Source organism: Carcharhinus amblyrhynchos, chromosome 35 (genome assembly GCF_965287045.1).
Source record: "Carcharhinus amblyrhynchos chromosome 35, sCarAmb.v2.hapA, whole genome shotgun sequence".
NCBI classification, from domain to species: domain Eukaryota; kingdom Metazoa; phylum Chordata; class Chondrichthyes; order Carcharhiniformes; family Carcharhinidae; genus Carcharhinus; species Carcharhinus amblyrhynchos.
Genome location: NC_137358.1, coordinates 11450411 through 11473828, shown reverse-complemented (window position 1 = coordinate 11473828; position 23418 = coordinate 11450411). Strand labels below are relative to the sequence as shown.

The 23418-nt window shown below is 50.4% G+C and overlaps 1 protein-coding gene across 1 annotated transcript in view; it reads left to right on the top strand.

The window, feature by feature from the left end:
• Positions 1 to 23072, top strand: part of LOC145361572 (guanine nucleotide-binding protein subunit alpha-12-like) — a 46613-nt gene extending 23541 nt beyond the window's left edge. Inside the window, exons 3-4 of the mRNA XM_080217408.1 lie at positions 16921 to 16971; positions 21004 to 23072. Coding sequence (XP_080073534.1) covers positions 16921 to 16971; positions 21004 to 21573 — 621 coding nt within the window. The 3' untranslated portion in view covers positions 21574 to 23072. The remainder of the gene's footprint in view (positions 1 to 16920; positions 16972 to 21003) is intronic.
• Positions 23073 to 23418: the final 346 nt, after the last annotated feature.

The window sequence follows — 23418 nt, the reverse complement described above, 5'->3', positions numbered from 1 at the left end:
GGCCATGCTAAATTGCCCCTTAGTGTCCAAAGATGTGCAGGTTAGGTAGATTGGCCATGCTAAATTGTCCCTTAGTGTCCAAAGATGTGCAGGTTAGGTAGATTGACCATGCTAAATTGTCCCTTAGTGTCCAAAGATGTGCAGGTTAGGTGGATTGGCCATGCTAAATTGTCCCTTAGTGTCCAAAGATGTGCAGGTTAAGTAGATTGGCCATGCTAAATTGTCCCTTAGTGTCCAAAGATGTGCAGGTTAGGTGGATTGGCCATGCTAAATTGTCCCTTAGTGTCCAAAGATGTGCAGGTTAGGTGGATTGACCATGCTAAATTGCCCCTTAGTATCAGGAGGATTAGTAGGGTAAATACATGGGGTTAGGGGATATGCCCTGGGTGGGATTGTGGTTGGTGCAGGCTCAGTGGGCCAATGGCCTCCTTCTGCAATGTAGGGATTGTACGATTTGATGATCTTCTCCGCCAGATTTCCTTGGGGCTGGATCTTTCATTCCTGGTGATTTAGCGTTGTCCACCCTCTGTGATTGCCCTAGTGCCTCCTGGAATTATTCCCCCATCCCCCAGTAATGTTGTGGGGGTTGGGGAGAGTGGGCCATGTTACTTCGGAAGGAACTCTTCAAATACGGACAATAAAAATATAACAAGAGTTGCTCAAACTTATAAATCAAAGAAAGGGTTTAATAACCCAACCCTAACCACCCCGTCCCTCACTCTTCCTCATTCTAGAACATTCTGGAAAGGGGTCCCCGGCAGTTGGCATTGAGACCGTGATGACGGAACCCAGGGCCCAGTCTGATTAACTATTGGCCAATTTGACTGAAGCAGTGACTTGACATAGAGAAACGGGATGTAAAGAAAGGCAAACTTTTCAAGTATGTTTTAATCAAAAGCCTTTTGTTTGCCTCCTCCTCCTCCACAAAGAAAAATATTGAAGAACGATCCAACAGTGCAGAAGACGCCAATGTATCCCACAATGCTCCTCTCTCCCTGTAGCTGTACAACTTTTTGGCTTCTGTTTGATATATCTACACGTTTGCAGCCAAGGCGATGGATTATCGCTAGACTATCCATCCAGAAAACTCAACTAACGTTCTGGGGAACCCGGTTCGAATCCCGCCACAGCAGATGGTGAAATTTGGATTCAATAAAGGAAAAAAAAATCTGGAATTAAGAATCTCCTGATGACCATGAAACCATTGTCGGAAAAACCCATCTGGGTCACTAATGTCCCTTCAGGGAAGGAAATCTGCCCGTCCTTACCCGGTCTGGCCTACTTTCACAACAACTTCATTGTAATGTTGACGGAAGCTTGACAATAATAAATTGAAACAATGTGACTCTAGAGCCACTGCAATGTGGTTGATTCTCAACTGCCCTCGGGCAACTGGGGTTGGGCAATAGATACCGGCCTTCGAGCGACGCCCGTGTCCCACGAACTAATAAAAAGTATTAATGGCCGCCTCTCTGTTTCAGTCCCTCCTTGCTCCCTATGTGGTGGAGGGAGGCGTACACCAGGCTTGGCATCTTTTATTGAGTCAACTGGCATTGGCCAAGGGAAAGCGGTGATCACCTATGGGTGATCCTGTGCGCCTTTGGCCCCATTCCCCCCGCCAAGGTTATCCATCCCCCTTAATCCTCCCCATCTGGCCCCTCAAACCTAGGACCTCCTAACCTCTATCCCTCACAAGACACAATCCTCTCAACCTCCCCAACCCCCCACCCTCACCACCACCATCCAAAAATGCCACCGGCCAATCAGGTCTCCACCAATACCGTGGACTTACCTCCAGTCCGGCCTCCGTTGTCGCCTCCTCTTTGGGGACTGGCTGCAGTCCCAGAGTTGGCCACCACCTGAGACTGGCGCTGCTGAGACTGTAGAGCTGCCGGCCCAATCCGATTGGGGCACGGGGGCGCCTCGCCCAGAGCCCATCAACACCCTGCCGAGCACAAAATGGCTGCCTCTTTTTTTATGTGTGGGCGGAATCGCGACCAATTTCTCAGTCGGAGAGGAACGGGGGGGAGAGAGTGGGGTGGCGGGGATCACGGAGCCCAGCGAATGCAGCCCAGCAGAAAATGCAGAAAGATTTGCTTCACAGACAGAGGCAATTCGGCCCATTTTATCCATGCCAGCCCTCTTCCTGTAGCCGTCTAGTTCGCCAGCCAATATCCACGATTCATGGCAACCTTGACCAGCGTGCGGCCTCTAGATTGTGGCAATTTTATTACATTTTTTACTCATTCATGGGACATGGGCGTTGTTATCTGGGGCACCTTTTGTTGTCCATCCTCAGTTGCCCGAGGGCAGTTGAGAGTCAACCACGTTGCTGTGGCTCTGGAGTCACATTTTCTTTTTATTTATTATTGTCACAAGTAGGCTTGCATCAACATTGCAATAAAGTTACGGTGAAAGTAGGCCAGACCGGGTAAGGATGGTAGATTTCCTTCCCTAAAGGACATTAGTGAACCAGATGGGTTTTTCCGACAATGGTTTCATGGTCATCAGTAGATTCTTAATCCCAGATATTTTTTATTGGATTCAAATTCCACCATGTGCTGTGGCGGGATTCAAATCAGGGTCCCCAGAACATTAGCCGAGTTGTTGGATTAATAGTCTAGGGGTAATACCACGAGGCCATCCTGTCTAAGGAGTCTTGGCGAGTCCTTGATAGACATGGTGAATAGGTGAGGCCTTCACTTTTTTTATTCATTCATGGGACATGGGTGTCTCTGGCTGGGTCAGCATTTATTGCCCATCCCTAGTTGCCCTTGGAGGGCAGTTGAGAGTCAACCACATTGCAGTGGCTCTGGAGTCATAGGAACATAAGAAATAGAAGCAGGAGTAGGCCATCTAGCCCCTCGAGCCTGCCCCACCATTCAATAAGATCGTGGCTGATCTGAGTCACATGTAGGCCAGACCGGGTAAGGACGGCAGATTTGCATCCTTAAGGGACATTAGGCGATTCCATTAGTGCCATCCCGCCAATTAGAGTACCTGTCCATTGCCCCTACGATCTTGCTACCCAACCAGTCCCCGAACCAACCCAGTTAGCCGCCTTTAATCCCACGAGCTCCGACTTTAGCAGAAAGGATTTTTCTTCATGAGGGAACTTCCCGGGAGCCGGTTCTATAGAAGATTGTAGACACTCCACTGCCAGCCACTTCAGTCAGGTTCCCGGAAGTTCCCCCCATTCCTTTCTCAGCTCTTTCTTGGGATGATGAGAGGTTGGGAGAAAGAGTGGAAAGTCCCCATTGTGATGCAGACAGAAGAATTAATCTCGCGTAGCTGGACGTGTACTTGTGTTTACTTTCAGTTTGTTTGAGCCACGGGGTAGTTCTTCGGACATCTGAGGAGAGAGAAAAACAAAACAAATGTTTGAGGCCCACCATCTTTGGGTCAGGCTTGTTCACAAGAGAAAGTTAAGAGGCAAATTTAGAGTCAAAGGACGGAATTTTACCATCACATCCGCCCAAGATTCGTACGATCCCGCCTGAGGCCAGTGGAGAATACCGTTCTCCGAGCCTCCCCATCCCCAGAATTGGGGCGGGCGTGCCGGTAAAATCCAGCCATAGAGGTTTACAGCATGGAAACAGGCCCTTCGGCCCAACTTGTCCATGCCGCCCTTTTTATTTCACCCCTAAGCTCGTCTTTACCCAGAGGGTAGTAAGGGCGTGGAATGCAGTTGTGGACTCGCCAACTTTAAGGGCATTCAAATGGTCATTGGATAGGCATATGGATAATGTTGGAATAGTTTAGGTTAGAGGGTCATTAGATTGGTTCCACTGGTCGGCGCAACATCGAGGGTCGAAGGGCCTGTACTGCGCTGTAATGTTCTATGCTCTAGTCCCAATTGCCCACATTTGGCCCATATCCCTCTATACCCATCTTACTCATGTAACTGCCTAAATGTTTTCTAAAAGACAAAATTGTATCCGCCTCTATTCCGACCTCTGGCAGCTTGTTCCAGACACTCACCACCCTCTGTGTGAAAAAATTGCCCCTCTGGACCCTTTTGTATCTCTCCCTTAAACCTGTGCCCTCTTGTTTTGGATTCCCCTACCTTTGGGAAAAGATATTGACTATCTAGCTGATCTGTGCTCCTCACTATTTTATGGATCTCTATAAGATCGGCCCCTAAGCCTCCTAAGTTCCAGAGAAAAAAGTCCCAGTCTATCCAGCCTCTCCTTATAACTCAATAAGATAGGGGTGAGTGGTCTATTCAGGGTGGATGGGGAGAAGTTGTTCCCATTGACAGGAAGGTTGAGAGACAGATGACACCGACACATATTGGAAAGATCTGAACTCCCACCTAATCCCAAGTGCTGGCAAATGGAAGTGGGTTTTATATCATAGAACCCTACAGTACGGAAGGAGGCCCTTCAAGTCTGCACCAAACACAATCCCACCCAGGCCCTAACCCCATATCCCACTAACGTACGCATTCCTGGACACCAAGGGGCAATTTCTTAGCATAGCCAATCAACCTAACCTGCACATCTTTGGACTGGGAGAGAAAACCTGAGCACCCAGAGGAAACGCACGCAGACACGAAGAGAATGTGCAAACTCCACACAGACAGTGACCCGAGCCAGGAATTGAACTCAGGACCTCCAGAGCTGTGAAGCAGCAGTGCTAACCACTGTGCTACTGTGCCACCCTTTTAGGTGAGCTATTTAGAATCACAGGTAGATCCTTAGTTTATAGCGACAGTATAGTGGGAAAGGGTTTTTGTTTCCACCTAACAAGATAACGTTAACAATTTGTTCATGCAATAACAGCGTCAAAATCAGTGAAATATGATTTTAGAGGATAGATTGGAATGAATGTAGAAGCAGTGTTGGGGGCAGAAATGTGATATGCTAATTGACACTGGGACAACCATATCTCAAACAGATTTACTACTCACCAAACAGTGCAATTGTATGGAGTAGCAGGAGAAGTTAACATTGCATTGCTAGGTACACCAACAATAAGGTGTTTCTAATGTGCTGATGCAGACTTGATGGGCCGAAGGGCCTCTCCTGCACTGCAATGGGGATGAGATATGCCCCCCACCCCCATCCCCCTTGTTCTAACACGATTGGCAAAAGCACCAACATTGACGTGAGGGAAAACCCTTACGCAGAATGCATGATGGAGATCTGGTCCACTCTACCCGAGTTAGTAGGGTTGCCAACTCTCCAGCATTGGCCCGGAGTGTCCAGGAATTGAAGGTCAGTCTCCCGGGACACTGCTGTGTGTGCGACTCCTCACGGTAGCACAGTGGTTAGCGCTGCTGCCTCACAGTGCCAGGGACCCGGGTTCGATTCCCAGCTTGGGTCACCCTCTGTGCGGAGTTTGCACATTCTCCCCGTGTCTGCGTGGGTCCCCTCTGGGTGTTCCGGTTTCCTCCCACATTTGAAAAGGTGTGCCGGTTAGGTGGATTGGCCAGGCTAAATTGACTCTAGTGTCAGGGAATTAGCAGGGTAAATATGTGGGGTAACGGAGAGAGGGCCTGGACAGGATTGTTCTCAGTGCAGACTCAATGGTGCACCACAGTGGTTAGCGCTGCTGCCTCACGGCAACAGGGACCCAGATTCGGTTCCGGAATTAGGTCACTGTCGGTGTGGGATTTGCACATTGTCCCCATGTCTGCGCGGGTTTCCTCCGGGTGCTCCAGTTTCTTCCCACAGTCCGAAAGACGTGCTGGTTAGGGTGCATTGACCCAAACAGGTGCTGGAGTGTGGCGACTAGGGGAATTTCACAGTAACTTCATCGCAGTGTTAATGCAAGCTTTACTTGTGACTAATAAACTAACTCAAAAAAAATCATAGAATCCCTACAACCCTCCCACAGTCCAAAGATATGCAGATTAGGTTGATTGGCCATGCTAAATTGACCCTAGTGTCAGGGGTATTAGCAGGTTAAATATGTGGGGTTACAGGAATAGGATTTGGGTTGGATTGTTGTCAGTGCAGACTCGATGGGCCGAATGGCCTCCTTCTGCACTAAAGGGATCCTACGATGGGCTGAATGGCCTCCTTCTGCATTGCAGTGATTCTACGATGGGCTGAACGGCCTCCTTCTGCGCTGCAGGGATTCTACGATGGGCTGAATGGCCTCCTGCTGCGCTGCAGGGATTCTACGATGGGCCGAATGGCCTCCTTCTGCACTGCAGGGATTCTACGATGGGCCGAATGGCCTCCTTCTGCACTGTCAGGATTCTATGCTAAATTCTCCCTCAGTGTGCCCGAACAGGATCGGTGTAGGGCGACTAGGGGGATTTTCACAGTAACTTCTTTGCAGTGTTAATGTTTAAGCCTACTTGCGACACTAATAAACTAAAAACTTTTAAGGTGGGAAAAGGTCGGGCGGCTCTTGTTTTTCCAGCTAGCACGGACACAGTGGGCCGAATGGACTGCTGCAGGGTTCTCTATCAGGGGTAGGCCCGTACTGGAGCCTGGTGTCTGTACGCCAGCTTCCCCCTGCTGGAGAGGAGATGGAAGGGAAAGGCCAGAATAATTGCTTCCTGTTCGATGTGATAAAATCGAGTGCCGATTGGTCCTCCCTTTTGCCAAAATCGCTTTGAAATCCAAAGAGCAGTGGAAACGTTATTCCTGCCAGGAATGAAAATTACCTTTCCGAGACCCAGTCCCCCGCAAATAAAAAAAAACTCCCTCAGAATAAAAGCAAATTACTGCGGATGCTGGAAACCGAAAGAGAAGATGCTGGAAAATCTCAGCAGGTCTGGCTGTGTCTGTAAGGAGGGAAAAGAGCTGACGTTTCGAGTCCAGGCGACCCTTTATCAGACTCTGAATTACCTCAGAATGTTCTGCTTAACGAGGTCTGCGCGACGGCACTGGATTTTCACAGTAACTTTGTTAATATAAGCCTACTCGTGACTGATAAACTTCCCTTTGATAGTTCCGGTCTCACTTTTCTCATTCATTTGCGGGACATGTGTGTCGCTGGCTGGCCAGCATTTACTGCCCATCCTTAGTTCATAAGTTCGTACGATATAGGAGCATAATTAGGCCATTCGGCCCATCGAATCTGCTCCGCCGTTCGAGCTGATATGTCCCTCATCCCCATTTTCCTGCCTTCTCCCCATAACCCTTCAACCCATTACCAATTAACAATCTGTCTCACTCCTCCTTAAGTTTACTCACCTGTCCCAGCACCCTCCGCACTTTGGGGAAGCGAATTCCACAGGTTCACAACCCTTTGGGAGAAGTAGTTTCTCCTCAACTCTGTTTGAAATTTGCTGCTCCTTGTCCCTAAGACCTTTCGTCCCAGAATATCCCACAAGAGGAAGCAGCTTTGTTCTCACTGGGATGATGGAGGTTGAGGGGGAGACCTGATAGAAGTCTACAAGATTACGAGGGGCACGGACAGAGTGGATAGTCCGAAGCTTTTTCCCCAGGGTGGTAGAGTCAATTACTAGGGGGGGCACAAGGTTAAGGTGCGAGGGGCAAGGTTTAAACGAGGCAAGTTATTTTACACAGAGGGTGCTGGGTGCCTGGAACTCGTTGCCGGAGGAGGTTGTGGAAGCCGATATGGTGGTGACTTTTAATGGGCGTCTTGACAAGTACATGAATAGGATGGGAGTAGAGGGATATGGTCTCCGGAAGGGTAGGGGGTTTTAGTTCATGGTCGGTACAGGCTTGGAGGGCCGAAGGGCCTGTTCCTGTGCTGTAATTTTCTTTGTCCTTTGTCCATCCGCTCTACTTTATCATTACCTTTTATCATCTTGCATACCTCAATCCCCTAACTTTTCTAAATTCCAGAGAGTATCGGCCTAAACTGCTCAATCTCTCTTCAAATGACAAACCCCTTATCCCCGGAATCAATCTGGGGAACCTCCTCCGAACTGCCTCCAATGCCACCACATCCTTCCTCAAGTAAGGAGGTCAAAACTGCGCACAATCTCTAGTTGCCCCTTGAGAAGGTGGTGGGTGAGCTGCCTTCTTGAATCGCTGCAGTCCCCGTGCTGAGGGTTGACCCACAATGCCGTTATGGAGAGAATTCCAGGATTTTGACCCAGCGACTGCAAAGGAACGGCCAAAATATTCCAAAGCCAGGATGATGAATGGCTTGGAGGGGAACTTGCAGGTGGTGGTGTTCCTTGGCAGCTAAAGCAAAGGGTGGAAAATATATCTTACACAGCAATTCATAGAGTCATAGAGGTTTACAGCATGGAAACAGGCCCTTTGGCCCAACTTGTCCATGCTACCCTTTTATTAAACCCTAAAGCTAATCCCAATTGCCCGCATTTGCCCCATATCCCTCTATATCTATCATACCCATGTAACTGTCTAAATGCTTTTTAAAAGATAAAATTGTACCCGCCTCTACTACTACCTCTGGCAGCTTGTTCCAGACACTCACCACCCTCTGTATGAAAAAATTGCCCCTCTGGACACTTTTGTATCTCTCCCCTCTCATCTTAAACCTATGCCCTCTAATTTTAGACTCCCTTACCTTTGGGAAAAGATATTGACTATCTAGCTGATCTGTGTCCCTTATTATTTTATAGACCTCTATAAGATCACCCCTCAGCCTCCTACGCTCCAGAGAAAAAAGTCCCAGTCTATCCAGCCTCTCCTTGTAACTCAATCCATCAAGTCCTGGTAGCATCCTAGTAAATCTCTTCTGCACTCTTTCTAGTTTAATAATATCCTTTCTATAATAGGGTGACCAGAATTGCACACAGTATTCCAAGTGTGGCCTTACCAATGTCTTGTACAACTTCAACAAGATGTCCCAACTCCTGTATTCAATGTTCTGACCAATGAAACCAAGCATGCCAAATGCCTTCTTCACCACTCTGTCCACCTGTGACTCCACTTTCAAGGAGCTATGAACATGTACCCCTGGATCTCTCTGTTCTGTAACTCTCCCCAAAGCCCCACCATTAACTGAGTAAGTCCTGCCCTGGTTCGATCTATCGAAATGCATCAGCTCGCATTAAACTCCATCTGCCATTCATTGGCCCAATTGATCAAGATCCCATTACAATTGGAGATAATTTTCTTCACTGTCCACTGTGCCACCAATCTTGGTGTCATCTGCAAACTTACTAACCATGCCTCCTATATTCTCATCCAAATCATTGATATAATTGACAAATAACAGTGGGCCCAGCACTGATCCCTGAGGCACATTGCTGGTCTCAGATCTCCAGTTTGAAAAAACAAGCATCCTCTGGTTTCTGCCAAAAAGTCAATTTTGTATCCACTTGGATATCTCATCTTGGACTTAACCTTATCCATGCGGTACCTTGTCAAAGGCCTTGCTAAAGTCCATGTGGACAACATCAACTGCACTGCCCTCATCTACCTTCTTGGTTAATAAGAACATAAGAACATAAGAAATAGGAGCAGGAGTAGGCCATCTGGCCCTTCGAGCCTGCCCCGCCATTCAATAAGATCATGGCTGATCTGTCGTGGCTCAGTTCCACTTTCCCGCCCTCTCCCCATAACCCTTAATCCCCTCTCTTATCAAAAACCCATCAACCCGCTTCTTAAAAATATTTAGCGAGGCAGCCTCCACCACTTCAACGGGCAGAGAATTCCAGAGATTCACCACCCTTTGAGTGAAGAAGTTCCTCCTCAACTCCGTTCTGAACCGCCCCCCCTTTATCTTGAGGCTGTGCCCCCTAGTCCTACTGTCTTTTTTGAGCGGGAAGAGTCTTTCCACCTCTATCCTATCCATCCCATTCATCATCTTATACGTCTCAATGAGATCTCCCCTCATTCTTCTAAACTCTAACGAGTACAAGCCTAGTTTATTCAGCCTCTCCTCATAGCTCAACCCCCTCAACTCCGGTATCAGCCTAGTAAACCTCCTCTGCACTCCCTCCAAGGCCAAAATATCCTTGCGCAGGTGCGGCGCCCAAAACTGCACACAGTACTCCAGCTGCGGCCTCACCAATGCCCTATACAGCTGCAGCAAGACCTCCCTACTTTTATATTCAATCCCCCTCGCTATGAAGGCCAGCATCCCATTCGCCTTCCTGACCACCTGCTGCACCTGCAGGCTGGGTTTTTGCGACTCATGCACAAGGACCCCGAGGTCCCTCTGCACCGTCGCCTGCTGCAGTTTTTCGCCACGTAAGTAATAGTCCTTCCTACCATTCTTCCTACCAAAGTGGACCACCTCACACTTGCCAACATTAAATTCCATTTGCCATTTCCTGGCCCATTCGCCCAGCCTATCTAGATCCTTCTGCAGACTCTCCACACCCTCCGCACAATTTGCCTTTCCCCCAATCTTGGTGTCATCAGCAAATTTCGACACCCTACACTCGGTTCCCTCCTCCAGATCATCTATATAAATGGTAAATAGCTGAGGCCCCAGCACCGACCCCTGGGGCACCCCACTAGTCACCATCCGCCAATCCGAATAGCACCCATTGACCCCCACTCTCTGCCTCCTATTTGACAACCAATCCTCTATCCACGCTAACACCCTACCCCCAACTCCATGTCCTCTGACCTTCTGCAGTAACCTCTTGTGAGGTACCTTATCAAACGCCTTCTGAAAATCCAGAAAGACCACATCCACCGGCTCTCCTCTATCCACCGCCCTAGACACATCCTCATAGAACTCCAGTAAATTTGTCAGACACGACTTCCCTTTAATGAAACCGTGTTGCGTCTGCTCTATCAAGCAATTCCCTTCAAGATGCCTCGCAATTTCCTCCTTAATGACGGATTCTAACATTTTACCTACCACAGACGTTAAACTAACCGGCCTGTAATTCCCCGCCTTTTGCCTGGCACCCTTCTTAAACAACGGCGTAACATTAGCCGTTTTCCAATCCTCCGGCACTTCCCCGGAATCCAGCGACGTCTGGAAAATAACCACCAAGGCATCCACTATCACCTCCGCCATTTCTTTCAGAACCCTCGGATGCATTCCATCCGGTCCTGGGGACTTGTCCACAATCAGCCCCTCCAGTCTGTCGCGCACCACCTCTCTAGTAACAGTAATGTCATTAAGACCCTCCAGTCCTACCACCTTTCCATCTCTAACACCCGGCAAATTATTCACGTCCTCCTCCGTGAAGACAGAAACAAAAAAGTTATTCAAGACCTTAGCCATATCCCCATCCCCTACCACTAGGTCCCCTTTCTCATCCGCTAAGGGACCAACGTTCACCCTAGCCAGCCTCTTCCTTTTTATATATTTATAAAAACTCTTGCTATCCTTTTTTATATTAAGCGCTAGCCCAGCTTCATAGCTTCTCCTACCCTCCTTTATCAACTTTTTTGTCAATCTTTGTTGACATTTAAACCTTTCCCAATCCTCTTCTCGCCCACTGCTCTTAGCTACTCTAAATTCCTCCGCTTTTAATTTAACACTTTCCTTCACCTCCTTCGTTATCCACGGCTTATTACCTCTCCTCCTACTGTCCTTTTTAACCATCGGAATAAATTTCTGCTGAGCACCAAGAAAGATCTCCTTAAAGATCCTCCACTGCTCCTCAGCAGACCTACCTTCCAACGCGCTCCCCCAGTCCACATTCGCCAATTCTTCTCTCATCCTACCATACTCCCCTCTATTCAAACAAAGGACACGTGTCCGGGAACCCACTTTCTCCTCCTCCATCTGCAACAGAAACTCCACCATACAATGATCACTCTCTCCAAGAGGATCCTTCACCTCAAGGTCCCTAATTCTACCCGCCTCATTACATAGCACCAGATCCAAGATAGCTCGCTCCCTCGTCGGCTCCAACACACACTGTTCCAGGAAACTATCCCGGCAGCATTCCAAGAACTCCTCCTCGAGCCCACCTCGTCCAACATGGGTCGACCAATCAATATGCAGATTGAAATCCCCCATAACTACTGCCGTCCCATTCCTGCACGCCGCACTTATTTGCGCGTTAACAGCCCGCCCCACCTCCAGATCATTATTCGGGGGCCTATAGACGACACCCACCAGCGTCTTCCTCCCTTTGCTGTTCCTAATCTCCACCCACAACGATTCCACTTTCTGCTCTTTGGCTCCGATATCATCCCTTGCTACCACCTTGATGCTGTCCTTAATCAGCAGAGCTACGCCACCCCCTCTTTCCTCCTGCCTATCCTTCCTAAACACTTGATAGCCCTGTACATTCATCTCCCAGTCCCTGTCACCTTGCAGCCACGTCTCTGTAATGGCCACCAGATCGTATCCATTTGTGTCGATCTGCGCCACCAGCTCATCCACTTTATTCCGAATGCTTCGTGCATTCAGATAAAGCGCTTTCATCCCAGCCTTCTTCTGGACCCTATTTGCCGTAACGCCACCACTTGGGACATCCTCAGCCTCTTCCCTTACCTGTACCCTATCCTTAACTGTAGACCTCCTAACATCACCTACCCTCGCACCCTCCCCCCCCCTAATTAGTTTAAAGCCCTGTCTACAGTCCTCTTTACTCGATTCGCCAGCACTCTGGTCCCAGCACGATTCAGACCAACCCCATCCCGCCCGAACAAGTCCCACCTACCCCAATACTGGTGCCAATGCCCCATAAATTCGATCCCATTCCTCCCACACCAATCTCTGAGCCACCCATTCACTTCCTTTATCCTGTCAACCCTACGCCCGTCTGCACTACCCCTCCAAAAACCTCAATCAAACTTGTGAGACATGATTTTCCACTCACAAAGCCATGCTGACTATCCCTAATCAGTCCTAATTGTCCAGGTCAGGCTGACAGGACTGTATATGGAGGCATATAGCGGGATTAAGTTTAACTTTATTTATTAGTTCACAAGTAAGCTTACATTAACACTGTAATGAAATTACTGTGAAAATCCCCTAGTCGCCACACTCTGATGCCTGTTCGGGTACACTGAGGGAGAATTTAGCGTGGCCAATGCACCTAACCAGCACGTCTTTCAGACCGTGGGAGGAAACAGGAGCACCAGGAGGAAACCCACGCAGACATGGGGAGAATGTGCAGACTCCACGCAGACCTAAGCCGGGAATCGAACCCGGGTCCCTGGCGCTGTGAGGCAGCAGTGCTAACCACTGTGCCACCCTATTATCGCTACACAATGAATCCAGAAACTCAGCTAATGTTCTGGGGACCTGGATTCGAATCCTGCCACAACAAATGGTGGAATTTGAATTCAGTGAAAAAATTATCTGGAATCAAGAATCTGCTGATGACCGTGAAACCACTGGCAATTATTAGAGAAACCCTTCTGGTTCACGAATGTCCCTCCAGAGAAGGAAATCTGCCGTCCTTACCTGGTCTGGCCTACCTGTGACTCTGGAACCATAGCAACGTGGTTAACTTCCAACTGCCCTCCAAGGTCCAGCACCCATGTCCTATGAATGATTCTTTTTTTTAAAAAAAGTGCATGAGGAAGGCAGCAGGGTGGGCCAAATGGCGTCCTTGTGTGCCAGACCACTCATAGAATCCCTACAGTGCAGAAGGAGGCCATTCAGCCCATCGAGTCTGCCCCAACCACAATCCCACTCAGGCCCCACTCCCACGTATTTACCCCACTAACGCCCCATCACTAGGCTCAATTTAGCACGGCCAATCCACCTAACCTGCACATTTCAGACTGTGGGAGGAAACCCACGCAGACACGGGGAGCACATGCAGACTCCGCGCAGACAGTGACCCGAGGCTGGAATCGAACCCGGGTCCCTGGAGCTGTGAGGCAGCAGCGCTAACCACGGGGCCACTGCGCCTCGAGAGAAGTTTAAAGGTGGGGAGGGCTCGGGGCGGGAATTCCAGAGCTCAGAGCGGCTCACTGTGTCGCTGTTGAAGCTTTTCCATTCTGCTGGCGTGGGTGATGTGGGGATGAAACACGGGGACCGGGGAGACAAGCGAGCTCGTGCCAAAATAGTTCAACATTTGACCGTTCCTTGGGCTTTGTGCGAACCCGTATCTCGAGGCATTTCCTTTCTTATCTCTGATTCAGCTGTCCTCTCGAGGTACTGGGCCTAGTGTCACCTCGAGCCTTGGGGCTCCCTGGTGTCCCCTGCTGGAGCGTCAGTGCTATAACAGTCTGCCAAGGGCAGAGTCGTTGTGTGGACATCCTCTTGTCTCGGTAGACGTTTAGCGTTGCCACTGGTGCCTCTGGGGAGGGACGGAAGGAAGGATTATCTTGCAGTTGAGTCATTAATTTTTTACTTCAGGAATCCACTTTATTGGTAAAATATCAGAAAGAGTGTTTCAAAATGGCCGCCACCCTCAGTGCCACAACATTCAGGCTCTCTGCGTATCATCTGTGTTACACTCTGAGGAGCTTCTGAGTGAGATTCATAGACCCAGAAAGAAGCTTCAATGGCGACACGGTGGTTCGCTCTGAGCTCTGGGATTCCCATCCCGAACCCTCCCCGCCTTTACACTTCCCTCGAGGCCCGGTGGTTAGCGCTGCTGCCTCACCAGGGACCCGGGTTCGATTCCGGCCTCGGGTCACTGTCTGCCCGGAGTTTGCACATTCTCCCCGTGTCCGCGTGGGTTTCCTCCGGGTGCTCCGGTTTCCTCCCGCAGTCCGAAAAGTGCGGGTTAGGTGGATTGAGCCTACACTGGGTGGGAATCCCGGGTCTCGGAGCCAAGCACTGTGTCGCCGTTGAAGCTTTTCCATTCTTTCTGCACTGCAGGGATTCTATGAGTCTACGAATCTCACCCAGAAGGACGTGGAGGCTTTGGAGAGAGTGCAGAGGAGGTGCACCAGGATGTTGCCTGGTACGGAGGGTCTTAGCTATGAGGAGAGATTGGGTAAACTGGGAAGACGGAGAATGAGGGGAGACCTAATGGAGGTGTACAAAGTTATGAAGGGCATAGATAGGGTGAACAATGGGAAGCTTTTTCCCAGGTCGGAGGTGACGATCACCCAACTCAAGGTGAGGGGAGGCGAGGTTTAACTCAGATATCAGAGGGACGTATTTCACACAGAGGGTGTTGGGGGCCTGGAATGCACTGCCAAGCAGGGTGGTGGAGGCAGACACGCTGGGATCATTTAAGACTTACCTGGATAGTCACATGAGCAGACTGGGAATGGAGGGATACAAACGAATGGTCTAGTTGGACCAATGAGCGGGGTAGGTTTGGAGGGCCGAAGGGCCTGTTTCCTGTGCTGTACTGTTCTTTGTTCAGAACACTTTTGCACCATTTGTAATGACCAAATTGAAACGTTTGTCATGTTTATTTGCACTGAAGCTCCTCAGAGTGCAACACAGATGATACGCAGAGAGCCTGAATATTGTGGCACTGAGGGTGGCGGCCATTTTGAAACACTCTTTCTGATATTTTACCAATAAAGTGGATTTCTGAAGTAAAAAATAAATGACTCGACTGCACTGGCAGATATCAATGTGACATTAAACACAGCAATTGTCTTGTCAAGGGAATTTGCTAGTTAAAGAGGTTGATTATCTCGTAAATAGGGAGCACTTTGGCTCAGGAGCTTCTGGTAGCACTGAGGTAATGTCTTACAATAAATTAGTTTGAACTTAGAATCCCCACAGTGCAGAAGGAGGCTATTCGGCCCATTGACTCTGCACTGACTCTCTGACAGAGCATCATCCCCAGGTCTTATCCCCGTAGCCTCCGCATATTTACCCCGCTAATCCCCGAACCTACACATCTGTGGACGCTAAGGGGAAATTTAGCACGGCCAATGCGCCTAACCCGCACAGCTTTTGGGAGGAAACCGGAGCACCCGGAGGAAACCCACGCAGACACAGGGGGAATGTGCAGACAGTGGCCCAAGACAGGAATCGAACCCGGGTTCCTGGCGCTATGAGGCAGCAGTGCTAACCACTGTGTCATCCCCGTGCCCAGCCTGGATTGTTTCTTCCACCACAGCCACTTGTTGGGAGTAATAGTGAACATTGCGAGCTCTCTTTCCAGGGAATGCCACCATGGAATGGGGGGATAGACAGTCGGGATGGACGCGTAACCGATAAGGGTGTGTGCATCTATGTGTGTGTGCACGTGCCAGTGTGTATGAGTGCATGTCTGTGTGTACTCTGTGCGTATGTGTGTGCGTGCATGTGTGTGTGTGTGAGTGCACATGTCTGAGTGTGTGTGTGCATGTGTGTCTGTGTGCATGTTTGTGAGTGTGTGAGTGCGTGTGTCAGAGTGTGTGAGTGTGTGTGTATGTGAGGGGATGCATGTGTGTGTGTGTGTGTGTGTGTGTGTGTCAGTGCATGTGTGTGTGTGAGAGGGTACATATTGAATGTGTGTACGTGTTGAGTGTGCGTGTGCGTTGAGAGCGTGTGCGTTGAGTGTGAGTGCATGTTAAGTGTGTGCACATACATGTGTGTATATGTGTGTGTCTGTGTGTGTGAGTGTATGAGAGTGTGGGTGTGCGTCTGTGTGTGTGATTGTGTAAGTGTGTGTGTGTATGAGTGTATGAGAGTGTGCGAGTATGAGTGTGCGTGAGTGTAGGAGAGTGTGGGTGTGTGTGAGTGTGCGAGTGTGAGTGTGGGTGTGTGCGTGAGTGGTGAGTGTGCGAGTGTGTGTGAGTGTGCGTGAGTGTAGGAGAGTGTGGGTGTGTGTGAGTGTGCGAGTGAGTGTGCGAGTGTGAGTGTGGGTGTGTGCGTGAGTGGTGAGTGTGCGAGTGTGTGTGAGTGTGCGTGAGTGTAGGAGAGTGTGGGTGTGTGTGAGTGTGCGAGTGTGAGTGTGGGTGTGTGCGTGAGTGGTGAGTGTGCGAGTGTGTGTGAGTGTGCGTGAGTGTAGGAGAGTGTGGGTGTGTGTGAGTGTGCGAGTGTGAGTGTGGGTGTGTGCGTGAGTGGTGAGTGTGCGGGTGTGTGTGAGTGTGCGTGAGTGTAGGAGAGTGTGGGTGTGTGTGAGTGTGCGAGTGTGAGTGTGGGTGTGTGCGTGAGTGGTGAGTGTGCGGGTGTGTGTGTGTGTGTGTGTCTAGGTGTGTGTATCCATTGCTTAAACCTCTCTTGTCTCCTGTTATCCTATAGGCTGAATCAGTGGGCTACTTCCTGGATAACCTGCAGCGGATTGGCCAGTTGGTGAGTGATGGGCGCGGTGTCGGTCGTTTGCCATTTTTATCAATGGAGCATCGAGAATCCTCTGACAACCTGGGCCAATCCCGGCCTGGATCGAACAGCACTCTGAGCTGTCGGTACTGACAGAGCCAGCCCTGGGGAATCGGGGCTGGGGGGGGGGGGGTGTTGGGATTCTTCCATCCTCCAGCCCCCTGCCTGACACATTTCCCCACTCTCAGCCGTGAATGTTGCAGGTTTGAGTCAAAGCTGGGAAGGGCGGGATGGGCTTTGAGATTCCGGCTTCTCCCTGCGCCAGGAAAAATATTGACTCAGGGGCTGACGAGCTGTTGATTCTCTCTCCCTCGTGCTGGGAAAGTGAGTCTTTCACACTGTGTTACTAAACGGCACTGCACAGTCAACATACAGAGAGAAAAGTGGCAGCTTGCTGTGAGACGCCAGGAATACCTCGGGCAGTTTGACAGCAGCCGGGTGGGGGGGTGGGGTACGGAGCAGGATGTGGGTTACACTGTCCAGCCGACTGATGTCACTGGCTCCGAATCTCAGTGTTGACGCTGATATCTGCAGCAGGCAGACACCAGTTCATCCTCATTGGCAGTAACGCCAACAGGAGTTGCCAACTGTGTTGGCACGCAGTCATAGAATCCCGACAGTGCGGAAGGAGGCCATTCGGCCCATCAAGTCTGCACTGACAACAATCCCACCCAGGCCCTTTCCCCGTAACCCCACGTATTTACCCTGCTAATCCTCCTGACACTAAGGGGCAATTTAGCATGGCCAATCCACCTAACCTGGACATCTTTGGACACTAAGGGGCAATTTAGCACGGCCAATCCACCTAACCTACACATCTTGGAACACTAAGGGGCAACCCTCAGAGTTGAGGAGGAACTTCTTCACTCAAAGGGTGGTGAATCTTTGGAATTCTCTGCCCGTTGAAGTGGTGGAGGCTACCTCGCTAAATATATTTAAGACGCGGGTAGATAGGTTTTTGGTAGGCAAGGGGATTAAGGGTTATGGGGAGCAGGCGGGAAAGTGGAACTGATCCACTTCAGATCAGCCATGATCTTATTGAATAGCGGGGCAGGCTCGAGGGGCTAGGTGGCCGACTCCTGCTCCTATTTCTTATGTTCTTATGTTCAATTTAGCATGGCCAATCCACCTAAACTACACATCTTTGCACACTAAGGGGCAATTTAGTATTGTCAATCCACTTAACCTGGACATCTTTAGACACTAAGAGGCAATTTAGCATGGCCAATCCACCTAACCTACACATTTTTGGACACTAAGGGGCAATTTAGCATGGCCAATCCACCTAACCTGGACATCTTTGGACACTAAGGGGCAATTTAGTATTGTCAATCCACCTAACCTGTACATCTTTAGACACTAAGGGGCAATTTAGCATGGCCAATCCTAACCTACACATCTTTGGAGCACGTGGAGGAAACCCAAACAGAAATGGGGAGAATGTGCAAACTCCACACAGACAGTGACCTGAGGCTGGAATTGAACCCGGGTCCCTGGCACCGTGAGGCAGCAGTTCTAATTTCTCAGCATCCACCCTGTAAAGACTCCACAGGATCTTATCTTGTTCCATAAGACCACCTCTCAATCTTCGAAACTCCAATGGATACAGGCCCAACCTGTCCGATCATCCCTCATAAGATAACTCACTCATCCCAGGTATCGATCAAGGCAACCTTCTCTCAACTCTTCAAACTCATCTCTATCCATTCTGAAATAAGGAGACCAGACTTCTAACAGGGTTAGACAGAGTAGATTCAGGAAGAATGTTCCCGATGGTGGAGGGAGTCCAGAACGAGGGGTCATAGTTTGAGAATAAGGGGGTAAACCTTTTAGGACTGAGGTGAGGAGAAATTCCTTCACCCAGAGGGTGGTGAATGTGTGGAATTCACTCCCACAGGAAGTAGCTGAGGCCAAAATGTTGTGCGATTCCAAGAAGAAATTAGATATAATTCTTGGGGCTAAAGGAATCAAGGGATATGGGGGTGAGGGGGGATCGGGATATTGAATTTGATAATCAGCCATGGTCAAAATGAATAGTAGAACAGGCTTGATGGGCCAAATGGCCTACTCCAGCTTCTAGTTTCTATGTTTCAATAGTGGTGGCACAGTGGTTAGCACTGTTGCCTCACAGCGCCAGGGTGCCGGGTTCAATCCCTGGCTTGGGTGGCTGTTCTTGCTTGGAGTCTGCACATTCTCCCCGTGTCTGCGTGGGTTTCCTCCAGGTGCTCCGGTTTCCGCCCACAGTCCAAAGATTCAGTGGTTTGGCCTTGCTAAACTACCCCTTTGTGTCACGGGGAGTAGCAGGGTGAATACATGGAGTTACGGGGATAGGGCCTGGGTGGGATTGTTGTCGGTGTTGGCTGGATGGGCCGAATGGCCTCCTTCTGCAATGTAGGGATTCTACAGTTCTATGAAAACATTTCAAGAAGAAATTAGATATAGCTTTTGGGGCTAAAGGGATCGAGGGATATGGGGGGGGGGAAGGAGGGATCAGGATATTGAGTCAGTCATGATCGTAATGAATGGCGGAGCAGGCTTGGAAGGGCCAAATGGCCTCCTCTAAGCTTCTCTGTTTCTGTAACTGTGCAGGGTGCTCCACACGTGCCCTCATCGTGAACTGACACCGGACACTCCAACCTGCACTGCATTCCCTTCCAGGTTAATAGATCCTTCCGGAAGTGAGGTGGTCCAGAACCAAATGCAACTTCCTAACACACACTTAAAAGTGGGACACCACCCCCCGCCCCGTTGGAGATAGGTTCCAGTTCCTGCCCCGTGGTTATTAACACTGAGTGCTGGGGCGGAGGGGGCTGCGCTTGTGTCTCATCAGACCCCAATTGCCAGCTCTTTGCCCCCAAGGCTGCTGGGTGGCTTTTTGAGTGTAGGCCGAGCCTGGCTTCCTGAGCAGGGGAGGGGTGGCCCCGGCTGCTGCACCGCACCACCTTCGCCAGAGGGTGGTGGTAGCGAGCTATGTAACTCCTGCGCTGTCCAGTCCTCATGCACCGTGACGGTGGGAGAGAGTTTATCCCCGACCGCACATGGGGGGGTCCTGGGGGAGAGCATGGCCACCGGGGAGATACCTCTCTTGTGGCACAGGGCCATCATTGCCCTGCTACCCAAGAAGGGGGATCTCCGCTTACTTAAGAACCGGTGCCCGGTCTCCCTCCTCAGCACGGATTCCAAGATCTTTACCAGGCTTCACACCTTATATTAACACTGCAATGAAGTTACTGTGAGACTTTTATCTGTGAAAATCCCCCTAGTCGTCACACGCAGGTGGACCTGGACCGCGGCCCCCCCTTCTTCTACCCACTGGATAAAGGGTGGGCTAACCGTCAGCGGCTCCTTACACTGATGGCTGATGACAATTCCCCCAGCTCAGGTCCGGAAGGCGTCTGAGCCATTGCCCGGGATTTCTATTCCGACCTCTTCTCTCCAGATCTGTCAATCCACCCTAACCCGCACATCTATGGATGCTAAAGGACAATTTAGCATGGCCAATCCACCCAACCGGCACATGTTTGGATACTAAGGGGCAATTTAGCATGGTCAACCCACCTAACCTGCACATCTTTGGGCGCTAAGGGGCAATTTAACATGGCCAATCCATCCAACTGGCACATCTTTGGGTGCTAAGGGACAATTTAACATGGCCAATCCACCTAACTGGCACATCTTTGGGCGCTAAGGGGTAATTTAGCACAGCCAATCCACCTAACCTGCACATCTTTGGATACTAAGGGGCAATTTAGCATGGCCAATCCACCCAACCTACACATCTTTGGATACTAAGGGGCAATTTAGCATGGCCAATCCACCCAACCGGCATATCTTTGGGTGCTAAGGGGCAATTTAGCATGGCCAATCCACCTAACCTACACATTTGGAGATAGAAGGATAGAGAGGCTTGTTTGGAGCTAGAACACCAGGATAGATATGTTGGGCTGAATGGCCTTATTCTTCCCTCAGGTTGATCACATGTGTTGTGTCTGCTTTTCCATCCAGAATTACCTTCCGACCAAACAGGACATCCTCCTGGCTCGGAGGGCCACTAAGGGCATCGTGGAGTATGACTTCCTCATCAAGGGCATCCCCTTCAGGATGATGGATGTGGGCGGGCAGCGCTCGCAGAGGCAGAAGTGGTTCCTGTGCTTTGAGGGCATCACCTCCATCCTCTTCATGGTGTCGTCCAGCGAGTTTGACCAGGTGCTGATGGAGGACCGGCGCACCAACCGCCTGGTGGAGTCCATGAACATCTTCGAGACCATCGTCAACAACAAGCTGTTCGCCCGGGTCTCCATCATCCTCTTCCTGAACAAGACGGACCTGCTGGAGGCCAAGGTGCGGACGGTCAGCATCGGGCGGCACTTCCCCGACTTCGAGGGGCGGCCCCACCACCTGGAGGACGTCCAGAGGTACCTGCTGAGGTGCTTCAACAGCAAGCGGAGGGACCGCAGCCGACCCCTCTTCCACCACTTCACCACTGCCATCGACACGGAGAACATCCGCTTCGTCTTCCACGCTGTCAAGGACACCGTCCTCCAGGAGAACCTGAACGACATCATGCTGCAGTGAGGCAAGTGACCCTCGACTGACCTCTGAGCGCCCAGGTCACAGCAGGGGTCAACAGGAAGTGACCTCACTTGTGGAGACAACGTGAGGCTAAAAACAAAAGGGATAAGCCAAAAACGTATTTAATATTTAAGACACTCCCTGACTCTTTAAAAGATGTATCGGAAATTCGGATTGACTTCTCTAACCCCGATGCTCCAATTTTATTCCGTTTTATGACTTGGCGTCACTGAGAACCGACTGCTCTGAAACCGCTCCCAAGGTCACAGGTCAAGAAGTGGCCTTTCTCCCTTTTGTTTTGTTCCGAAACGGGGTGGGGGCAGGACTGTTGAACCGAGGGGACCATCACCCGTCTTCCAACACTTGCATCTCCCCCAACCTCCCCACCCCCCCGCAACCTTCTGGAGAAACAGGATAGGCCATAGCAGCGAGGCCCAGGAAAGCCACATTCCCCCAGGAAGACTGGTCTTTCCAGCTCCCTTCCCAATCCGAGGAGTCGCGATGAGCCCGGCACCGGGAGGCAGGATTGGACATGGAATGTTCTAGAGATGCTTTTGGTTTTCACGGCGGGAGGGGAGGCACGGTGGTTGGCGCTGCTGCCTCACGGCGCCGGGGACCCAGGTTCGATTCCCGGCTTGGGCCACTGTCTGTGCATAGCCTTATCCACCTCAATCATGTCCCCCCCTCCCCCCTCCTCCACTCAGCCTCCTCTGCTCTAGAGAAAACAATCCAAGCCTATCCAGTCTCTTCTCATAACTCGAATGCTCCATCCCAGGGTCACGTGGTTTATTTACAGAATAATGGGAATGAGACAGACTGGATTCCAAGTGGGAAGGGGTGCAGGTGGTTTATACATGGATCACTGGATCTCCAGGAGTGAGAGACAGACTGGATTCCATTGAAAGAGATTGGATCAGTCACGTTGGATAAAACTTAGATATCTCTGCTGTGATGGCGGTTACGATCGCTTCTCTGAGTCCTCCAACCAGAATGGTGATGGTTACAATCAAAGAATTCCTATAGACTGAGGCCATTTGGCCCATCAAGCCTGCACCTACTATAATCCCACCCAGCCCCTATCCCTCTAACCACACATATACGCCCTGCTAGTCCCCCTGGCGCGAAGGGGTAATTTAGCATGGCCAATCCACCTAACCCACACATCTTTGGAGTGTGGGAAGAGACTGGAGCACCCGGAGGAAACCCCCACGCAGACACGGGGAGAACATGCAAACTCCACACAGACAGTATCCCAAGGTCGAAATTGAACCCAGGTCCCTGGCACTGTGAGACAGCAGCGCTAACCACTTGCCACCCAATCTCTCAGTGTCTACCCTGCCCCTTCATAACTTTAGGGTGGTCATATTGTGCCTGGCAGTGGGTGGATTTGAGGGAGCCGCATTATCCTGGGAATGGGTGGGTTTGAGGGAGTGACAGTGTAACTGGGAATGGGTGGGTTTGAGGGAGTGACAGTGTAACTGGGAATGGGTAGGTTTGAGGGGGTCACATTGTCCTGGGAATGGGTGGGTTTGAGGGAGTCACATTGTCCTGGGAATGGGTGGGTTTGAGGGAGTCACATTGTCCTGGGAATGGGTGGATTTGAGGGGGTCACATTGTCCTGGGAATGGGTGGGTTTGAGGGGGTCACATTGTCCTGGGAATGGGTGGATTTGAGGGGGTCACATTGTCCTGGGAATGGGTGGGTTTGAGGGGGTCACATTGTCCTGGGAATGGGTGGATTTGAGGGGGTCACATTGTTCTGGGAATGGGTGGGTTTGAGGGAGTCACATTGTCCGGGGAATGGGTGGGTTTGAGGGGGGTCACATTGTCCTGGGAATGGGTGCGTTTG